This window comes from Catharus ustulatus, chromosome 1 (assembly GCF_009819885.2).
Source record: "Catharus ustulatus isolate bCatUst1 chromosome 1, bCatUst1.pri.v2, whole genome shotgun sequence".
In the NCBI taxonomy this organism is placed as follows: domain Eukaryota; kingdom Metazoa; phylum Chordata; class Aves; order Passeriformes; family Turdidae; genus Catharus; species Catharus ustulatus.
In genome coordinates, this window is record NC_046221.1 from 97334412 (window position 1) to 97357722 (window position 23311).

A 23311-nucleotide genomic window follows, 5' to 3' on the forward strand; every position below is an offset into this window, starting at 1 on the left:
TAAAGAGATAAAAATGAATGTCTTGCATTTGTTTACTTACCAGATATCTGAAGAGGGATGGCTCTAAGTCAGTAGGATTAAAATAACAATTTTTAGTGATTCTCCATTTTATGTCACCCACATTGTTTTATTCACTTATTATGCTGGAGAAGATGATGTGTTACTGCTTATTTAACTTTAAATTTGCTGTGAGGTGAAAAGTGTGTCTGTTGGTAAAATGGTCAATAAATCTACTTGCTATTGACAGTGTTTGTACTGTCAGGATCAAGACAAGGAGAGCATTATGGCATCTAAGCAAAAAGTTGTGAGGAATGTACACAAAAGTCTGTGCCAGTGAAGTGAGATTTACACATTAAAAGGTTTTTGTGCAGTTTAACTTAGGTCTTGAAACTTAGGATGAAACTACTTGATTGGTTAAATAATGTATGAAGGCCCATTTAACCTCAAATGTAATCTATTTCATGCAGTGCAGACTTCACTGTCTTGCCTGTAGGGTATGCTTCCATTTTTTTCCTCACAATTTGCTAAAACAAAAATAGAAAAATCCTGTATTTGAAAAATGAGAACCTTTTAAGGCCTGGGGTTTTCCATTGATTTTGAGAGCACTCTTCCTCTTTCCACTTTTTACTCTTCTTGCTGTCTCTATTCCTTTGTCCCAGTTTACTTTCCAGACCTGTTGGTCTCTATTTTGCAGCGCCTAGATCCAAAACACTCAGTTCAGTCTAGAATTCCAAACCAGTGAAATTAACTGCTTCTCTCTGGCTGTAGACATTGCAGCACAGATCTGCTGTCTTTGTGCTCATTTCTTCTCCCAGTGGTTGATTCAGTTGGCACCAGTTTTAACAATATCATTTTGCTGAAGTTCCTTGTAGCTTTGGTCTTTTTTTGCACTGAACACCAGAATGGTGCATTTATTATCTTTTGCTGCTTCTCTGCTGCTGTCTGCAGCCATGCAGTGATCCTGTTTAATTTACCTTTCCAAAAGTGGTGGGTTTAGGTTATGAAGCCACTGTGCAAATGCATGTATCATGAAAGGAAAAGGAGGGATATATCCTTACAGGAGGAGGCTAGGTTTCTGATAATTTTAGATATATATGAAAATACTGTTGTATATATAACGATGTGAATATAGTAAGCATAGGTGCAGCATTTAATTTTGAAAGCATTTCAAGCAATCTCATAGTCCAGAGTAAGTGTATCTGACTCTGACTGCCATAGGCATAGAATCATAAAATATTCTGAGTTGGAAGGGATCCAAGTCCAATTCCTGGCCTTCCAAAGGACACCCCAAGAGTCACCATGTATCCAACAGCACTGTCCCAACACTTCTTGAGCTCTATCAGGCTGGTGCTGTGACCACTTCCCTGAGGAGCCTGTTCCAGTGCCCAAGCACCCTCTGGGTGAAGAACCTTTTCCTAATATCCAGTCTAGACCTCCCCAGATAAAACTTCAGGCCATTCCCTTGGGTCGTGTCACAGAGAGGAGATCAGTGCCTGCCCCTCCTCTTCCTCTCACCAGGAAGTTGTAGCTCCCCTCAGTCCCCTCTTTTCCAGGCTGAACAGACCAAATGACTTCAGTTCCTCCTCATACAGCTTCCCCTCAAGACCCTCTGCCATTTTCATAGCCCTCCTTTGGACACTCTCCATGGCTTAATATCCTTCTTCTGTTGTGTCACCAGAACTGTCTCCAGCACTCGAGGAGAGGTTGGCCCTGTGCAGAGCAGAGCAGGACAATCCCTTCCCTTTCCTGGCTGTGATGCTGTGCCTGTTCCCCCCCAGGACACTGCTAGTCTTTGTGATCTCTTGGGCTTTACCGCATTCTCCTTTCTGTGCACAGTGCACACATCTGAGAAAGTCTGCTTTTGTCTGTGGTACCAGCAGAGCAGAGATTAAACAGACCAGATTAAACAAATGATGGTGTTTTACACAGGCCTAGTATTTATATATGCCCTAATTTTTATAGAGTACACTCTGGAAAAGTGTGTCAGATACTGCTATGATGGTTAGCAAAGAGATTCGTCCTGCAGGAGACATTGTGGTAGGGGGATAATACAGGCAGGGATTTAAGAAGTGCGCACAAATACTCTGAGACAGTAGTATAATATGGCAAAGAGGATTGAAAGGTAGGAAGAGAATCATCAGTACTGCCAACTGGAGAGGATTCTGGCTTCTTGAAATGCGTCACTGTTCCAGAAGATCTCAGATCCATTTTTATCTTAGAGACTGAATGCCCAATGTTAAACTTCTGTTGCCATTTTTTTTCTGCCTATTTCTGAGCACCTTTTTTTTCCATTGTCATCATCTTCCTCATAAAGGAATAAAGAATCAAAGGCAAATGATGGAAAAACAGATGAGTGGTTGGACATCTAATCCCTCTGACAAATGAAGTGATTGAGATCTTCCAGAATCTCTTCTGGAATCCAGCCTCTGGCTGATAATCCCCATGATTGTGTTCCTGCTTCCACATTCTCTGCACCATATATGCTGTCCTTGTTTTCTTGGATTGCATACACTTTCTTCCATACCTGCCCAAAATTCTTCCCCAGTCTTTCCTGATTCTTTCCCAATCTTTCCTACCTTACAAAATCAGTTTCATTGTCCATCAGACTTAGTCACTGCATCAGTGAGCTTAAGGTTTTGCTCCACTCGCTGTCACCAGTCGGGTTAGGAGAGCCTGAACAATGAGCAGGGAAGTGACAGATAGTGGGGGAGTTGCTGCCCTGTTCATTTTGGATCAAAATATGGATGTGCCCTGAAGTGATGTCAGCCTACGACTGCTGTCTGCAAGGCGACATTCGTCCTGCAGCAGTAGCTGTGCAATACCTAGTGCTAATTTAGATGTTAATAACAGCTTAAAAACTTAGGTTTTTTACAGTTTTTTTTTACCTTTTAATTAAAAAATGTATGTCTTCATTACTGTCTATGTGTTTCTTGTTGAAAGCTTTAAAATGAAAAGTTACGGGTCATAGGTATTTTGCATTGTATCAGCACCTTGAATAAGCTTTAGACAAATTTAGAGCTGTCTATACAGTTTTTCAGAATGTCAGCTCTGCCTGGGATGTCTAGAATTATTTAATGTAATGGAAAAGCATGTGCTTACACTGAAATTTTTATTTGACAAGAAATTTGTCATAAGAGAAACACAGAAAACTGTAACAGTTGTTTGCAACCAATGTCATACTCATAAAGTACTAAATTTGCTTAAACCTAGAATGATTGAGCATCATTAATGTTTCTTTTTATCTATTTTTAGAAGAGGAAGTTGGAGCTTAGCTTGTATGTTTTCCTCTTTTATCCATATTTACTTTTCTACATTCTCACTTTCCCAGTCCTGTGGTTCTCTCCTTCCATCTCTCATACTGCTATTTTCATATCTTTATACATCTTTCTTCCAAGTCCTTCGTACTTCGTACTACAGCCTTTCTCACAGCATAAACACCCCAATCAGGAAAACTCCTTGTTTCTGTAGCCTTTGTGGAACTGGCTGTCCAGCACAGTAGGCAGATTGCTGTAGTCTAATACTGCTTGATAAAGCAGTGAATTCCACAGCAGTCACAGGGTTTAGTGGGGTATTTGCTTAGCTTACAACAGATTGAGCAGCTGCTCTGCCACAAACAAATGTTTGTTTCTTCTAAGAGAGTTTGCCAGGGTTGCAGAGAAGGGGCAGTTTGTCATAAATCAGGTGCTTTAGTAGTTGTGGGGAAGATATTTTGGCATAGAAAAGGAAAAATCAGTTGAAGTTTCTTCCTTTCAAGTACAGTCTGTTAAATTTTCATGCAGTGTCTTATCGCCAGTCTGAAAGACAATACAGAGCTGCTTTGAGTGCTTTTCCTTCTGAAGACATTTAGTGGATTTGAAAGACCACTTTGAGATTAGCAAGTTTACATCTAACCTGAAAAAAGCAGATGTTAATTCCTGTTATAATGCATAATGTAGTGACTTCACAGGATACCTTCAGTAATCAGTAATTTATAAGCTCTATGATAGTCTTTGCTGAATGTTTAAAAGAATGCTGATTTTTACATGCTTTAATGTATCTTGAGTAAGGGCTTGATAACTTGGGTATATTTAGTTCTTTGTTTTATATGTAAAAATCTCCAGAGTTAGAGTAGGTTGTTACGGATGGAAAGTATAAAACTGTGTATTCACTTATTTCTAACTTTTTTGTTCAGTTTTGCTGAATTCTCTTGCTTTTTATTTAATATACAGAGCCATGTCTGAAACATGTCTGTGCAACTGTGGTTGTAGGCTTTAAAAGTTAGACATCTGAAATGGAGAGTTACAATGCAGAGGTATAACACAGTGATATAATCTGCACTTTTTACTGTCATCTTAAATTTAAAGACATATTTTCCTGAATCTGGAAGCTGAATCCATGAATACTGTTATTCTTAATACTGTGAGGAGCAAGGAAAATTGAGAGCTGACAACATTTTAAAGCATGATAATTAACTTACATTTGATTTCTGGATGTTGGGTTATTAATGCTTAAATAGTAACAAAATATATACATTTTACACAAGAAGAAGTATTTATACTTAAAAGTGTCTGGAAATAATAATACACCTAATTTAATGATAATGGGTTTTGTTGAGCATCTTGATAATCTATAGTTTTTCCCTTATCTTGCAGGTTCTTGCAACAATGGAACAACTAGAAAAAGTCAGTAGTTTCCAGGAGTTTGTACAAATATTCAGCCAGTTTGGAAATGAAATGGTGGAGTTTGCCCATTTAACTGGAGATAGGCAAAATGTAAGTATTTGTGTTATCAGGAAGGTACGGGTTCTTCGGAGATGATAAAAGAAAACACAAGAATTGCTGGTGTCCTGTCTCTCTGGAACCTACCCTCTCCTTGCTCCACCCAAAACATGTCTTTTGATTTTAAAGCTCAGCCTCAGAAATATGGCTGCATTGTTTGCCCTGCATATCTTCCAGTAACCTGGGTGTGTGTTATTTGCATTGTGTTTTGGCTTCAGTCACTGTCTTCTGGCTCTAACTTTTCTGGCTCATTACTCTGGTAGAGTTAGTCTGTTGTTACTTGACGGAAGTATTTGATATTTGCATGTACTGAAAGGACTTCATTCTTTTAGAAAACTCCAAATGGATTCTTATAAAGCATCTGCTTGGTGGCTTGTTCAAGTTTGTTTTTAGTATTATTATTATGGAATATTTTTCTAGGTTTAGGTCAAAACCTTATGTTAGGGCAATGAGTTTTAGTTCTCACATTCAGCTACTCTTTCAAAGCCTTTCAATCATACTGGGAGCCTTTTTCCCCACTACTTCCATGTAGATTTAAGGGTTTGGTGAGGCTTAAGACTTGTGCTGTGAGCTCTAGTTGCTTTCCCTTGATAATCCTGTCCTCTGTTCAGAACTAAACCAGAGTTTAATATGAATACACAGAGTCCCTAATATCTAGCAAAATTCAGAATTCAGTTTGTATAAACAAATTGGCCAACATAATGTGTTTCCTTTTACTGTTGATGTGTGCATGCTTGGTATCAAAGAACATTACTGGGAAAGCTACTTAAAACACAAGGAAATACCTGCTTAGAAGTGAACTTTTTTTTTTTTTTCCTGAAGTACTTTTTACCTGCAGCAGTTGTTCCTTTAAAAGGAAAACATGCATTATTAGGAAGTTGTACTCTTTTCAGCTGTGTTGCATTTTCAGTGTTAAGTGGTCTTCTGCTCTCCCCTCCTTGCCTACTTGACTCTTTTGCAAAGAGTGCTGCATTACCACTTTTTCAGTTGTTTCAGGACTTACTCAGTACACTCAGTTTACAATGTGTAGACTGCTATGTGGCACTACTACCTTTATGGATGGGATGGAAACATCCCTCATAGTATTTTGAAGTGTGCCAAAATTTCTTGAGTGCCATTGGATTTATGAGAGTGTAACATCAGAATTTCAGAAATGAACTGTTTTCTTGTTTGGTTGCTTTGTTGGTTTGGTTTTTAATGTGATTTTGATCTTAAAGATTTTCCATAATGACTAAATACAAACAGTATAAAAGTATCAAAACAGACTGCTGCTGTGATTTATCTGGGTGTTTTTGTTATTCTAGGGTATATTAGGATTAATTAATTACATCCTGTAAACTTCCAGCCAGTCCTATTTAGTTGCCTGTTTGACACTCAGATAGCACTCAGCTCTTTGTGAGCAGTGAGAAGATCATAGTTAAAACTTTTAAGTTCTTCCCCTTGTTAGACCCTCTTTCATGTTGAGGGATTCATGTCTTGCCCTCTTCCCTTGCATTCTGGTTCTGGTTTGGAATCTAAACTCTCCTGTATTGATGAACTTTGCTGGGGCTATAGTTCAGTTTTGCCTATGTATCCACCTTTCCCTGGAAAGTTTTTTAAAAGTTTCTGTACTTAGAGCAAAGAAATCCTGAGTACAGTAATTTCACGACTATAAGGCGCACCCTTTTGACTAAAATTTTGGCTTGAACCCAGAAGTGCGCCTTATAGTCCGGTGTGCCTTATACAATGGACAAAGTTCGGAAATTTGCCAACCTGGGAGTGTGAGCCGCAAGCCATGGGGGAAGCCAGCAGGGCCACAGCTGCCAGGTGGAGGCGGGGCCGTGAGGCCACAGCTGCAGGGTACAGGCGAACCCGGGGGCCCATGGCTGCCGAGTGGAGGCGGGACCTCGGCCAGAAACTGCGCGGGGGGAGCTGGGGACGGATCCTCGCCGCAAAAAAAAAGTGCACCTTATAGTCCGGTGCGCCTTATATATCGGCAAAAGTTTGGAAATTAGCCGACACCTGGAAATGCACCTTATAATCCAGTGTGTCTTATGGTCGTGAAATTACTGTAATTGTTTTTTCAGCCTATTAAGACATTTTTTGTTACTGGTATGTAGCAAATGTAACACTCAAGTAGGAAAAAGATTTAGTTTATATTTCTTCCACTGCAGTGCAATGAAAAGCAGTTCTTCTGTCTCTACCCCTACATTTCAGAAAATACTTCTTGTCAGCTATTCTTTTCACCTCATTTTTCTGTTTTATGAATAATGCTTTGTGATAAAGGTATCAAAATTAGCAACTGTTTACATAACATGCCCTGTATCTTGGAGATCCTCCTTTGAAATCTGAATTGAATAGAGCCAAAAATAAATGCTTAAATTAAAATCTGTCTGAAAAGTAAGTTCTAGATCATGAGTTCAGCTGAAAATAGCAGTTATCAGAAATTAGAAAACTTTCTCACAAACCATTCACCTGCAAGAGAGTTTCCTTTTTCCATTCTCACAAGCAGTTAATCTTTTAGATACTGTGTAATATTTGTGTTTGGGGTGTTTTTTTTTTTTCCTTTTGGTGTTTAGGATTTGAAGGATGAGAAGAAAAAGGCTAGAATGGCAGCATCTAGAGCTGTTCTTGAGAAGTGCACTATGATGCTCCTGACTGCTTCAAAGGTGAGTGAGTTTGTGTACCTTACACAACTTGGCTAAATCAAAAAGCATGGCATCTGCCAGGAGAGCTGACTCTCCTCTCTCAGCCCCACTTTAGATTTCATGCTAAAGAAGTGTATAAATATAAAGAATGAAGAAAGAACATCTTTATATTCTGAGTAATGGTGTGAATGTGACTTAACAGCAGTTTAACAGAAAGACTGCAGCATTTTCTAAACACATTCTTTAGACTTGCCTTAGCAGGAAGCATTCATTTCAATATACAGCATGTGTACTCTTTCATAATAGTTGCTCTGCTTTCTTTAAAAAGACTTGTCTGAGGCATCCAGACTGTGAATCTGCTCGTATTAACAAAGATGGAGTTTTTCATCGGATGAGACTAGCTTTGGAACAGGTAATAGAAATTGTAACTGACTCTAGACCAAATGGAGAAAATGAAATGGCCCCCATCAGCATATATTCTGGCATCAAAGAATTCAAGGTAAGAGTAGAAATACTATTGTTTTCTACAGCCAATAGGATGTAACTGACTTAACTAGGATGTTGGGAAAAAAAGTGGTTTTAGATTTGAGATCACGGAGCTGCATCTCTTCAGCAGCATTTACATAAATAACTGTCCCAGAACATGAAAGAATCTGTCAAGAGGTGCCTATGATTTAATAGTCATTGCCAAAATACACCTCTCTGAATCAATATGCATTCAGAGCTCTAATATTTTGTTGAGGTGATTTCATTGAAATTGAATAAACTGAACTATCAGGATCTGATCAGACTTTCATTAAAATAGTTAAAATAGTTGTTGTTTGAGAATTCTTGCTTTGTAAGTGTTAGTGTTTTTAAAACTGCATGTAAAAATATTCATATAAACATTTCAAAGAGCAAACTGTCGTTCAAAAGAAATGTTCTGAATTGAAATTGTGTCCTGTAGCTCAGTGGACGTTTTTCCTCATAAAGGCTTTTCTAAATTTCATACTCCATTAAGAACAGTTAATGAGCAACCATGACTTGCTGCTTTTGAACCTGTCACTTTGATTAAATTTATTTTTTTGTCTATTTCCCCTCTTTAAATTTCAACTGAAATTTTTTGAGAGTACCCTGAAGTATTCAATTTTCTACATACACATTTTTAGAAAACTACTCTAAATGGATTACATGGATATGGAAGGATCAAACAAAATTGGAACAAGCTTAATTTCTGAAACTTACTCAACTTAAAAACTTTTTATTGACAGCAGTAGAGCGATGATGTATTTGCTGTTATTCCTGATAAGGGGCTAGTAAACAGCTGACTATATTATCACTTCTGAAAAAACATCCCAAACCCCAAACTGCAGGTCTGGACACAAGCTAATTATTGGATTATTTTGAAAATAAGGGAATAATTTTAAAAAGCACTAAGGAGAAAAATAAAATGTAAAATGATTTGCATCACAACAATTTTCTCAAGAAAATTATGTGCTTCTTTTTCAGAATAAGGTGGAAGGTCTCCGTGAGAATCTTTATTTTCTCTCAAAAGAGAACCTTTCAACAATGCTGGAAGTTATCCTGGAACATACAGAAGACTTCACAGACTCTGCCTATACCAGTCATGAGCACAGAGAACACATTTTGGAGCTGTCTAAACAGGCTAAAATGGAACTAGAGCAGCTGGTTTCAGTGTGGATGCAAGCTGTAAGAGCTTTTTAGCAAAGTAAATCTTTTCACCTCTACTTTGAAAAGAATTTTGAATGCAGTCTTTCTTCTGGTCTAGGAGGAGAGAACTGAGTGTGTTCCTCACAATGGGAGCTGATTAAGCAAGCCACAGTTTGTTCTGTGCTTCTGCAGCTTCCATATGTTCTGTCCTCCCCCTACCCCAATGGTATTGCTTCATTGATTCTTTGATGGCTAAATTGGCTACTGATGGTAGTAGACTAATTTTAATGAAAATGTGAGTGGAAACAAGGCAGTGAACAGAAGTATCATTGCACTCTTAAATAGTTAAATCCTTTGGTGGAGTTTAGAGATTTCAGTTTTCTTGATCCCGTAGCAGTGACCACAGTTTCGTTTCTTGTTTTCAGTGGAATATTGGAAAGAGTTAAACTATTGGATAGGGGAAACATTGTAAAAAAAATTAGTTTTTTAATATTATGAAGAGAGAAAAACTAAGGCTATTTTTGTTTGTCCTTTTTTACGTGATTTAAATGATGGCTGCTTTTAGAGAAGAAGCATGTTAAGCCTGCCTCTATCATTTGTCTTACTTGTTCCTTGAAAACGATAGAAGATACGTGCAAAAGGGGAAGCAGAGGTGGAAATACAGCTTCTGGTTTTGATGCTGACTTCCTTTCAGTCTTGCTTCTGGGGATATGTATAGCACAAAGTCTTATCAACACTCTGAAATATGACAGATGTGTCCTGGTATAGGATATTTACTTAACTGAGTGTATTTCTTATGAGAAAGCATTTTTGTCCCTTTTTTCCTCTTTGAATCAGGTACTGCAGTCAGGTATTTTTAATGCAGTAATGTAGTTTGAAGGGCATATAAATCTTACTGGTAACACAGAATATTGTTATGACAAACAAGACACATATAGAATATTAATTACATAGACTCCCTTTAGCTATAGGAGCTAACCTGTGTTTAGCTTGGTGTTGGTGGTTAGCCCTGGTAGGCAGCTGTGCAAACACTGCTCAGCAATAACTAACACTATGTTGTCAGCGTTGCTTTTATCACACATCCGAAGCAGCAGCATGCCAGGTTTATAAAGAAAATTATTTCTATCCCAGTCAAAACTAGGACACTTGGTTATTTCTAAGCTCTGTTACTGGTGGAAAATAATCACCTCTAAATAATTTACAGACTACATTTCAAGAGATAGAAATGAGAGCCTGGTGCAAGATTATGCATATATATGATCTGTGAAAATACTTGGGCATGCACATGTGTGCTTATGCATTAAGTATTTTCATTAATAAATAACCCAGCCTGGTTGTGACTAAAGACACAGTAGCAGATAAAATAGTAAGAGCTCACTGAGGTGGAATTTTGGTTTCACCTAAACAACTTCAGTGCAAGGTGAATTCAAGTTGAACTTTTAAATTCAATATAGAATGTTTGGTGTGGCGTTTTAGGTACCGTTTTATTTTAAAAGGGTGTTTATATTTTAAAAAATGCCTTTAACACTTGTTTTACTTTGGGATGGTCACGTAGAAGATTTCTGGCAGATGTCAAGGAAATCTTTTTTCTGAAAAAAGCTCAGTGGGGTTTAGAAATAAATTCCTGTTGAACACAAGCAGTCAATCAGATTACATCATTATTGGTTTTAGATTTAATTTGGTGATAAATGTTTCTATAAAAGAATTTTTTTAGTAGAATATTCACAGGCTGCACAAGTGAAAGCATTTCATCTAGAAAGAAAAGGCTGTCTTCTAAAGCTTCTTGAGCTAATAATATATGATGTGAAGGTGGGGTTTGCTGGGATTTTTGTGTAATATCTTGTTGGTTTCTTTGGTTTGTAGCAAAACCAAAAGACAAAGGATCTCATGGAAGACTTGGAAGTAGCCATTTTAAAAACATGCCAGTGCATGAATGAACTTAAAAGAGAGGTAAGTGCAGTTTAAGCAAGATAAGGTGAATAAAAATTGGAATTTCTTACTTTTTATACCTGAGGTTGTAAAATGGGATCCTGTACCCAAGAAGACTGCCCCTGTTTATAGACAAGAGTGACCAAATCAGAATTACATCATCTTTGTCCTTGCTGATTAGAAATCTGTTGGCTGCTCAGGCTCATTGCTAACCCACAAAAAATAAATGTTTGGAAGTAAATACTATGTATGTAATCATTATTTTAAATATAAAGGCATACTTCCCTTGGGGATGCATACATCAGTGTTTGCAAATACATTTTCTCCTAAATTAATAAATTACATTTGCAGTTTATTTGTATTTAACCTGTCCTACTGATTTCCTTAGCAGAAATATGTTATGACAGTGCCTTATACTCAGGAGTTTTTTTCTCAGCAGTTGGCAGCTGTGTATGTGTCTGTGGTAAATCATTATTCTTTTGCTAAGTGCAAGTATGCTGAGGTCAGCTTGCATACACACATGGAATAGCTGCCTCATTTGGTACATGGGATGGACTGCACTTGCTGCTCAGGGTCTTCACCCTTCCTTTTAAGGATAGCATTGCTGCCTTGTATGTTCAACAGAATTGAAGCAAATGCAGAATTTGGTTTCTGGCAGCTTCCTAAATATTTGCACATCATTCAGCTATCTTTTCAACTCCTTCAAATTGCTCCTCTTTTTAAACAGATGGAGAAATGAAGAGCAGTGCAAAGATGTTAGAGAAGTGTGGTGGTCTTGCTTAGGCTGAGCTGTCAGTTACTGTAACTGGAAAACCTCAACTGCTGAAAAAATCATGCTCTCTTTTTTACCATAGATGAAATGAGAAATTTTGTCCTCTGGTCTCTAGTTCCTGCAGCTGTCCTGAAGATTTGAACAGTGCTTTCAGTCTGAGTTCAGTTGCATTTCTACTGTCAGGCAGAGTGTTGGGCTCCAGAAAGTGGAGGATTCATAATTTTTGCACTTCAATTATGTGCTGGTTTGTAATTTGGTCACCATTATGGAGGAAATGGGTAGCAGAGCTTTTCCAAAATGGCATTCACTTTGGAATGTGTGCAGTTCACAGTGCTTTAACTGTAAGATTATCCTTTTTGAGTAACATTGTTCCCAGGTGCTGAATGAGGTGGAAGAGTTCACAGTCAAATTAGGATGTGACTATTTAATTACATAGATCTTAAAGCCACAGGTGGCCAGAGTATGTTGTGTGAAAGAAAGGGTTTGTGCTCTTAGAAGTAAGTTCAGAGAATTATGTTGCTTTTGTTCTCTGTGTAGTGATTGAATTGATCCCAGAGTGGCCATGCTTCTGTACATGGCTGAAGTTTGTCCTGTCAGTCTGACCTGGGGTGCTGCAGTGTATCAGTCAGCAACCAGGATTTTTGCTGGTTAAATTCAAATATTGTGACTCTAATTAAAATGGTTTAGGGAGCCTAAGTGGCTGAGAACAAAAGGCAGCCTTGCTAAAGTATAATTCTCACCCATCTCTGTCTTTTTATGGAAGAAACAGAAGTTATATTCCTTTCTTGAAATTATTTTACTGCTCATGCTCAGAGACAGCATTAAGTAGAAGTATATTTCTATTTTGGATCAGGATGAAAACAATCTGTAACAAAAAGGTGATCTCTGTGTAGTCTACATATAAATGAGAATGGCCAGTTCTTACTCCAACGCTACAAGCCTTTCAGATACCCTTTCTTTAGAACTGACTTCATTTCTGGGATTAGTGATTTGTGCTAATTTTTAATGCCATCTGAGCAATGTTACATAAATAGTTTATAACAGGTTGTCATAGCTGGTTCTTCCCCCTCTAAAAACAGTTGCAGTAGGTTTTGAGGCAATAATTCAGTTGTCTTATCTTTTGTGAAATTAAAAAACAGATACAGAAGAACTTATTCCTGTATGCACAGGAAGTACTGCCAGAGGAAAGGGGTGAAAACGGAGTCCAGTGAATTAAAAACCCCAACACACCATTCCAGTAAACACTCTCCTCTATGGAATGAGTTCCAGGCTCACTGCATTCATAAGAACTGAAAACATATTTTCTCTTGAACACCAAGTTTGTTCTGTACTCAGTGTAGTCTAGCAAAATGAGAGCAGTATTACAAGTGTCACAGTAGTCCTGTGAGCATACTCTGCTGTTTCTAAAGAGAGTGCTATTTTGGTTTTACCAATGTTCTTAAATGGGCTGATTGCAGGGTGCAGATAACTTAGTGACTAGTTACTAGAACTAGCAGCAGCTGTCACTTATAGCTGTCATCAGCCAGACTCCTTCACAGCACAGTTTCTGAGTGTTTCTGGATTTAGGACTGTGTTTAAATCCGAAGTTTCTCCTTTGTTCTTGGGAGTGTAGGAAGATTGAGACATCTTCAAGACCCATCCCCTTGTAGAAAAGGTACTTTATACTTTCCTAAGGTTGTGTCACAAGCTGATTATACTCAAGCTTTTCTTTGTGTCATTGACAATTCTAATTCCTAATATATTATAAATTCAGTTTTGTGTGGCTTCAGTCTGATTCACACAGTTCAATATGTGTTCTTTAAGAGAACTGAAATGACCAATGTGCTTTGCTTATTGCTGAACTTGGTGATCCACAGATTCATGCACCTGGTTTTTCCCCATCTGTAACATAATCAGAAAGCAGTAGTGTGATAACTTCATGTCCTCATTTCACCCAGCTGTTCTTTTGTTTCTCTCCATATGTGGTTATGGAGTTGGTTTTTCTTGTTTTTGGGGGGAGTTTTTTTGCTTTTATTTTTTTGCAATGATTTTATATTTGTTCTTTTAGTAGTAATTGAAGGAATAAAACTCCAGATAATAAGCAAGCTATATATGAGCTTTCATGCCAATAAATGTTTTGCTTCTTGAAAAATTAATCTGTCTCTTAAACTTGTTTGACTTGATACTGGATAGATTTTTCTCTTCCATATTTGTCTCTCCTTTTTTTCATGCTATTCAAGGTCCACAGTGCAGCAACATCTCTGGCAGCAGATCTTCTAAAATACCATACGGATCATATGGTTCTCAAAGCATTAAAAATCACAGGAGTAGAAGGAAATCTTGAAGCTGTAGCAGAATATACTTGCAAGCTATCAGAGCAGAAAGAACAGCTTGTTGAGGTGAGTTCACAGCTGCTTTCATTGTATATGACACTTAGAAAATGAGTGGGTGGATTTGCATCAATCTGTTCTTTAGGATGGCTTTGATCTGTGTTTTTGTAATTTTTTTTTATTGCAAGTGTTGTAGGAGGGATTTACATTTGTGCCCAATTCTCCTCATGGATCTAGACTTGATCTGTATGTAGACATTTGGCCTAAAATATTAATAAAAAAGTAAGTTTCTAGGTCCAAGCGTAGAAGATTACCCCTTTCAAGCAGCAGACATCCAGCAATAGCTGAATCCAGGTGTACAGGAATGCTGGAGATACCCTGTTAAGTTTCTTAATGCAGTGAGTTTGATTTTTTTGAAGATCAGTCAAGAGGACCACTGAAAATCTTCTTCCTTTGTGAAAAGCAGTGTGTGGAGGGGATGTCAGCCACGTTACCTTGTTGCTGTCTCTTTCACAGACAAGCAGAGGTACCTCTGCCAGCAGGAGACGTACAAATATTGATCACTTTGATCTGAAGTGTGGTGATGCCAGCACCTGTACTTGCATGGTATCCAGTACTTATTTCTAAAAAATTATGATATACAGAGCTTGAGGATTCCTCCCAGAACTATGAATATGCAGAAACAATACCCTTGAACTTCCAGGACTGACAGAAGAATGTTTTGAATTTTTAATTTCAACTTTCATGTCCCCTTGATCTGTGGCTATTTAGTGTTCTAGTGAGACTTTTTTTTTTTCAGACATAACCAGGAGGTTAAATACTGCTTGTGTGTGAGACCTTACAGCATGTTTGATGATGGACAGTGCAATACGTTTGATATGTGCTGTCTCACAAATTCCTTTCGATCTAAAAACTTCCATGTTCCTTCTCAACCCAAAGTTGACTCTTAATCTTCCTAAAAAAAAACAGGATGAAGGAAGTAGCATTACTTTCCTAAACTGCAGTAATTTCACATTTATAAGCCGCACCATTTTGACGAAAATTTTGGTCTGAACCCGAAGTGTGACTTATAATCAGGTGCGGTTTATATACGGACAAAGAACAAAAAGTTGCTGTTTTAGTTTGGAGGACAAGTGTCTGCTGAGAAAGGCAGGAACTTCTCTTTGAAATGGAGAATGTAAACCCCCTCCCTCCAAATTATTATAATTTTGAAATCAAGGGGCTTTCAGGCAAAGATATGGCAATTAGGAATAACAGTTCTTTTCTAGGGAAATTAAAATAGAAATACAGTACTACAAAGAAACAAACTCCAAACCCTGACAAAGTCAGAGTACAACCTGACACCCAGTCAGGCAGGGTGTTGGTAGCAGTCCCATTAAATGGTGGCTGCAGTCCTCTTGCAGTGACAGATGTGATTCAGTTGGAGCAGTGCTCCTGTAGAAGGTGCAGTTTCCCTCCGGAGGTCCAGTGGTGATGTGCAGAAATCCAGTTTTCCTCTGGAGTCCATTGGAGAAAGGGGCTCCCTTAATGTCCCAAAACCTCTGTTTTTATCTTGGTAAAAAATGTTGGGCTCTTCCCCTTGGCTGGAGCAACTTCCAATGGGATGAAGTAATTTTATCAGTCCCACAGTGGGACTCAATGGCCATTAGCAGAAAATGACTCGCTGGAGGAAGGATGGGTTGTGAAAAGATAAAGAACAATGCCCTGCCTGGTTTCAATGGATGGCCCATTACTAGAATATCTGCTGTGGAGATAAAGATCACTGCCCCCACCCTCAACAGATGGTGATAGAATAGATACCTTTTATCACACTCTGTATTGTAACATGCGGCTTATAATCAGGTGCAGCTTATGTATGGACAAAAAGTTGCTGGCACCTGGAAGTGCGGCTTATACTCAGTGCGGCTTATAATCGTGAAATTACTGTAATTTGACACTGATTTGCTCAAAGATAACTCAGTCCCCTGGATGATGAAAGCCTAAATTTTCCACATGGTCACTTATTGCTGAATCAGCCTGTTCACTAAAGTTATTTGTTCTACAGTTTTTCCAAGTTCTATATGTGTGTGTTTACTTTTAGATTTAGTCAGTCATAAATATGTAAAATTCTTTTTGTTTAACTTCAATTTAGTTATTAAGACTTTCCTTTTCTCTCTATGGTTTTCCACAACTTTCAAGTCAGTATTTAGCCACATTTTTACTGTTAATTCTCCCTGAGAAGCACTCAGCTCTGCAGTCTCCTGTAAACGTTTGAAAGGACAATCAGTAACTTCATGCTTGTTTGTACACATTATTTTTGTACGTACACCTTTTCTCACTACTAATAATTTCTACTACTAATGGTTTTCATGGTTTTTTAAATAATTCAGATGTGTCGCTTATTGAGGCACGTTTCTGGAACTGAGCCTCTTGAGATTACTTGCATACATGCAGAAGATACCTTTCAGGTCACTGGCCCACAGGTATGTTCTGCTTTTAGCTAGCCTCTTCGACTACACATAAATCAATAAAGATTACTCATGTGAATTTTTAGGAGACTTAATGTTTACCTGTTCAAAGCATTCATTTCTAAGAAGGAATTTTGCTCTAATTCTGGGTGGTAGCTAAAAGAATGAATATGAAAGATCATCAAGCCTGCAAATGTCAGATGAATACACTACAAAGACGTAATAGTAGCAGTTTAATTTTGTGTTTTGCCTGGGGAGGCATTTGTGAATTCATGTGGAACACTATGTACTGGGACTTGCAGTAGCAAATGCTTTGTTCTTTGTCCAGATAATTTCTGCTGCAGAAACCCTGGCATTACATCCATCTAGCAAGATTGCAAAAGAAAATCTTGAGGTGTTCTGCGAGGCCTGGGAGTCTCAACTGAGTGACATGTCTTTGTTGTTAAGAGAAATCAACGATGTGTTTGAAGGAAGAAGAGGTAAGAAGGCTGTGTAGAAATAGAAAAATGTAACTTCAAATCTAAGAATTTTAAGTGTGATTTAAGAAATTCTGGTTTCTTAAGAGTGGAGCGCAGTAAACAGTTCCACATCCTGTGGGATTTAGGTAGTAACAGACAAATATGTTGGGTTTGTATAGCTGTCAAATCAGGCTGCCCACTGAATTTTTTCAACCAAAAGCAACCAAATATTTAAAGACCTGATTTACGTAACATTAGCTGTGTTTAATTTTCTTCACTGGGATTGGTTCTAGTAAAATCAAGTGGAGCTGTTCAAAGGACACAAAAGTGTGCAACACAGCTCTTTGCCAGCAGTGTCCAAATACAAGGGGTGTGGGGCTTTCACCCACCCTGTGTTTTATCTAGGATATATCATCAATTCATGACAGTCAAGATACAACTTGAATTGTGACATGTTTAATTAATGTCCTGTATTTGTGTAAAATACATATATATATTCTATACTGTCAGCTTGCCTTGTATTCACTTCATAATGTAGTGAATGTAGTTATTTGATTTTTAAACTGCTGTCCTTTCTCCTGGATGGAATTTCTGACGACTCTGCACAATCTTGGGAAATTTTCTCTGGTTGGTAAGTTTATTGGTATTTGTACAACATGTAACAGAAAATCCTGGAATCTTAAGGGAAAAAAATTGTGTCTACTTTTAGCATAGGGTAATTTACCTTTAAAAATGGAAGTCATTTTGGTTTTCATTTTTATACCACATATTTTTCTTTCAGATCATGTCTTTAGTGTAGCCTGTCATACTTCTCAGAGCTGTGTGTTTGTTTCAGTCTTTAAGGTATAATTGCACACAGATAGAATGTAATATATTATAATACTGAATGTCTTGTGTTTTTAAGAAAATTGCTCAGGTTCAAAAGCTTAGATTTAGCTGAATACAGGCACTTAATTTTTTGTATACAGGATACAGAAAAAGTAAATCCTTATTCAGGTTAGCTAACACTTTATCAGTGATACAATACTTCATCTTGCTATTGAGATCTCTTTTCACTTTCAGACTTTATTCTGTAGTTTAACTTTCTCTTCTTGATTTTTTGTGTAAGCAGTTCTTTACTGCCAGCATTTTGAGCACAGTAGCAGCCAATCATGGAGTGAATATCTGAAATTGTTGCTGCTGGTTGGTGAATGAGTGTGTGCCTGAGCTTCAAGACTTATAAAAAGGAAATATGTTGAAATTCTGAGTGGGTTAATAATAATTGTGTACTGTAGCTTATTGGCAGTTTGAGACTTTGGAGAAAAACATGATTGTTATTCTAGCTGTTCTTCCACTTTGGTCTGGAGTACCACCTAGATATGTGCAGCAATCAAAAACCTGGTTTTGGGCCTTTTACTTTCAGCAGATTTTTCATTTGTTTGTTTTGGGAGCCAGGGTCACACTCGCTTTCCTTAAAGAGACTATTTTATAAAATGAAACTTAAATTATGATATTATGCTATTGTTAATGTGTTAAAATAAATTTGGAATCTTTAGGGCTGGTCATGCAGTATCCAATTATTTTTTCATATGCATACAATGTTTAGCAAGGTCGAATGATAACCTTTTAAAATATTTATATCTATCTGTGCACATGTGCATATGTATATGTATAGATGTTACTGTATTTACAAATAATAGGATGAGAATCATGCAGCCACAGCAAAACATATTCTTGGCTCTCCAAACAAATTGTTCTTGATGTCAGATGCCCAGCCTCCTCTGTAGTTAATAATATTCTCTTGGGGCTGCTGATGGAAGATGATATGTTTTCTGTCAGTGGTATTTTCCACTTTCTTTAAAGCATCATTTCACAAGGGCAACCCAATGCCCTTGCTTGAAGAAGGGAAAGGAGAATGGATAGGTGTTGCTGTGCACGTTGGAGGCCATCATGAGTGATGCAGTGAAGATTTTTCTTCTTTGGCGTAATCACACTCAAGTGTGTTCTTGTTAGTGTCTCTCATTTCCTCAGTCTTTCTTTCAGCATGAAGTGTTCTGATACCACCACCACTGGTAAGACACTAAGCATAGCTTGTGTTCTCTGTGGCCTTGGGTGCATTAGATCTTGTATTGCCAAAACACTGTCAAGAAATCTCCATTTTCCTTGTCACATGGCCCAGCCTAGAAAGAGACTTTCCTCTGAATCTAGATTGTTTCACAGTAGACACTGATTATCCTTAGAAGTAGTTTGGTCTCTTATATCCACCTGTCTTCTACAAAGTTTTCCTCTGTATTGTGAGCTAATCTGGTTTTGTTTGCTTGTTTTTTCTTGTTGGACTTCAGACTGACTCACTAAAAAAAAAGAGAGTGGAAAAATAATAATAATAATACCCCCACCTTTTTTTCTACCAGAAAATACCCTGAAGTTACTTTTCCACTTCCAATATTTTTCTTCTCCAAGAAAACACAACTGGTGATCCAGTAAATAAATGAAACTAATGTATTTACTTGCTAAGAGATTATAGGAGTGGCATTCACAAAACTTTTGCCTCCAAACACAGTGGAGTTTGACAGTATTTGATAAGACTTTATTCTTTTCATAATTCATGATACTTGTCTTAATGTTGAGGTTGGTAAAAGTGGCTTTATTTTACAAACTAAAATGTATGAAGTGCTTTATTCATAGTAAAATTGTGACTGTATGTACCAAGAGATAGAATTACAGTAAGAGGTATATTTTTTTTTCCTCAGTTCAAAATCTTGTATTTTTGTACTACCAATTTAAATGTTTAGCTTTGTTAGAGAGGTCAGAATACAGCTTAAGATGCAAAAATTGAATGGTGACTAAATGTGCTGGACACATCAAATAAAAGAAGCATTTTTCTGATTACACTAGATTCACATTGTTTATGCTCATTTCTTTATTTTTACGAGCAATTGCATCACTCCTTATCCAGTGTTTTTTTAATAAGATAAAACAAGGTATTTCTTATGCTGAGGTTGCAAATGGATATGGGAGGAGCTGGATTAAGCTTGAAAGTGAAGCAATATTTTACTCAATTTTAATGAAATTATATACCAGAACATGCCCAAATTGAAAAGGGCTTCTCTAGGGGAGCAGGATTCATAGGTGGGGGAGGTTGGTGAGCATAACACAGCCCAGGAACCCTTGTTTGTATTTTGGAAATAATCCTGTACTGTGCAGAACTGTACAGCAAGGTAGAGCTGTCCTTCTTTTGCTCAGTCCTAAACCACTTTTTAATCCAGTAGTGAGGAGACTCGTTCTCCACAATGTTGATGTGTTCAGGCTGGGATGAGGAGGGTGACGGGCTCCTCAAGAGAATGGCTCCTGCCAGGCATGGGAAGTTTGGTTCTGCCCACAGTGGGATTGTGTGGTTCATTTCCATTTGATGCTTAACTTTGAGGGTCTTGCACTTTGAGATTAACCACCTGACAAAAGTACCTTTCATCAATCCAAGCTGCTGGATGTCAACCAGTCTCTTTTTATCTAATGTTTTGGTTTGAACATGGTGGAGAAGAATGTAAATAAATAATCCTCTGGTTTGCTCCCTTGTAACTTGGGTCAGAAGTGAGAAAATGGTTTCTGAGGATAACATACTTTTCTGCCCTCCTCTCTTGTTTTGCCCAGTTAATTTGAGAGGAGTTGAATGACCATGAGGTTTTTGAAGGGCTGTAGTGATGAATGGGTGATACAGATCAGAATTTCAGAATTAGGAAGCTCAAATTTTAGAAAGAAGAGTGAAGCAGGCATGCTGCCATATTCTCAGAGAAGAAGTAACATTGCAAGTGGGAGTTAAAAGTTGAAATAGGTGTATTGTGGAAGGAAAAACAGGATTGGAACTAACAGAAAGCAGAAAACTGGAAGACAAAGAGAATGAAATAGTGAAAATTAATTTTAAGTGAAAAAAGAAGGAAAAACATGTTTAAGAAAACATATTAGGAAAAATGAAGGCAGAGTCAAAAAAGACTATCATGGGGTGAAAAAAGCTTCTTGATATAATAGCAAAAGTCTGATACACAAACTAAGAAAATTAAATACCTAAATATATATATATGTATATTCTGTTAATGTACTAAAATAAAAGTTTTGTGATTATACTGATGGAATTAAGTATTTTCTGATTAAGTAGGATTATCTCTGACCTGAGTTGATCTGCTCTTTTGAAAGGTCTGATGAAGTGTGTTTTTTGTGTGTGTAATTTGTGGTCTTCAGGGGTTTTTAAAATGTTCCAAGAAATAGTTTTTAATAAATAGATCTTCTTTTTGAATATGGTGAGCAACTAAACCTTGCTAAGCCAAATAATGGGAATTACTAGAAGAGCATTTTTTTCTTACTTCTATTTGCCACCACTTTGTTTGATTTCCATAATTCTGAATGCCTGCCTTGTGTGTGCAAGTTCTGTGTCATTTCAGTGAGTATTTTTATTCCATTTGTTATGTCAAAGCTTTTTGTGTTTGAACTTTGTAACAAGGCACAACAAGTTTTTACGTAGCTCTAAGGAGATCTTTTATGCTGAAGCATTTAAAATTGCAAGTTCACTTTTGTTCTTGGTATGTCTTACATGCATTCTTACATGCCCTTTAGCTGATGTTTTGATGTATAGGATATTGTAAATGACTTCTCATAATTTGTATCAGTCTTTAGGGAGAAGTCTTGCTTGGATACATGTTTGGGCAATTAATACCCAAATAACTCTGCATTTGGAAAAAAAGGAAAAAAGGTTATGCAGCTTGTGCCCTGTTAGCTCATTCATCTTTTGCAAAACTGTGTAGGGGAAGGAAAAGGTGATCTTAGAAAGGAAGGTTCCATTTTTTGTATTTTTCAAGAGGGTTGAAGGACACTTGTTGGTGTCCTAAAATTTTAGGAGTCATTTGCCCAGACATGGAGATTACGATCTTCCTGTTGTGTCTGGAGATAAAGGGCATGCTTTCAAAAAATCCTCAATGCACAAAAGCACTGTCTTCTGAGGACTCAGAATGGAATTTCTCTAGGAGCTGATACAGGAGGAGGAATTGGCTGTTGCAGAGGGGTTTGTTGCCTGACCTTTGCTGTGATGCGTCCTCTCTGTGTAAACCTGTATTGGCATCCATTGTAGTAGCCTGTGGGCTTTAGTTGGTGGGGTGGGGCTTTTTTATTGTTTCTGGGTTTTTTGGTAATACTGTTTTTTTTACTAGCTCTTAAGGTTTTTTGTCATTTTAATTTGGTTTAGCAGACTTTCCTCTCCTGAGTCTATTGTAATAAATGCAAAAACTCATAGACTATCACGTCTTTTGGTACTTGAAACTCTAATCTCAGGCTGTTAGCCCAGGCAATGTTTCTTACTGAAAAGAGTCTTCTTATCAACTTCTAGACAACACCCAAAAAGGATTTTTTCTTTCTTAATTTGCTTTGCTCAGACTTGGAATGTTGGAATGTAGGCCTCTGGCAAAACAAGAAACAATTCAATACGTGTATAAAATGCTGTAGAACTTCCTTCTTTATAAAATACAACATGCATGGGATACATATAGTACAGCATAACATGAGAGTTTTATTTGCATTACTTAGGAAAACTTGCCTAGGTATTTCTCACTAGTGGCACTGTCTAGTCCAAATTTCAGACTATTCAACCCATGCTAAGAAACGCCATACCTGGAGCTACAATTTTGTGTTCCGTATTTTGCGACAAAAATGAGTGCGTGTAGCTAGTGAGCCACTGGAGAGAGTTGCTTTACTTCTTGTGAAATACATGCAGGGGAGTAGAAATACCACTGAGGGAAATGCTCAGAGAAGCTGAGTTGTTAAAATCTGAGCAGTGCAGAACTCTGAGCCTGTCTTCTGAAAGCATGAGAGAGAGGATCTTCTGTAGTATTCAGAGAGGAGGAATTAGAGGTAAGTAATTTGCTTTTATAGTACTGCAATTTAAGGAAGGATGAAGTAAGGCACTTGATCCCACTGATCAAAATCTGCATACAAATTTTGGTATAAACCTGTGTGTTCTTCATAGGAGAGAAGCGTGTCTACCTATCGCTGCCCAGACCAGGGGTAAGTTGCTTTTGCGTTTGTTTACTTTGTATTTGCTGTTCTCTGACTTCTTTCCCTGTCACAACTTGGTGGAGACATAACAGTATCTTGATAACATGCATCCTGACTGCATGGCTGACAGTAAAATATCAAAGTTTATCAATTTATTAAATTAATCATAAACAGACTGAAGATGAATGTAACTAGTTACGTAATGTGCTTTAATCACTTTGTCTATAAACTTTAATTCCCGTTCATTAGTTTTTACCAGATACGCTACTGTCATGCTATATAATATAAAACTGCATTGTTGCTATTGAAATAGTAGGAGTATGCTGCAATATACTGAAAGCTAAAAT

The 23311-nt window shown here is 37.5% G+C and overlaps 1 protein-coding gene across 2 annotated transcripts in view; it reads left to right on the plus strand.

Annotated features, from left to right (window-relative positions):
* Positions 1-23311, plus strand: part of CTNNAL1 (catenin alpha like 1) — a 63382-nt gene that overhangs the window by 30456 nt on the left and 9615 nt on the right. For both annotated transcript variants that reach the window (XM_033079020.2, XM_033079070.2), the window contains exons 4-12: positions 4632-4751; positions 7316-7405; positions 7713-7883; positions 8873-9073; positions 10898-10984; positions 13955-14113; positions 16414-16506; positions 16820-16970; positions 22936-22973. In XM_033079020.2, coding sequence (XP_032934911.1) covers positions 4632-4751; positions 7316-7405; positions 7713-7883; positions 8873-9073; positions 10898-10984; positions 13955-14113; positions 16414-16506; positions 16820-16970; positions 22936-22973 — 1110 coding nt within the window. The remainder of the gene's footprint in view (positions 1-4631; positions 4752-7315; positions 7406-7712; positions 7884-8872; positions 9074-10897; positions 10985-13954; positions 14114-16413; positions 16507-16819; positions 16971-22935; positions 22974-23311) is intronic.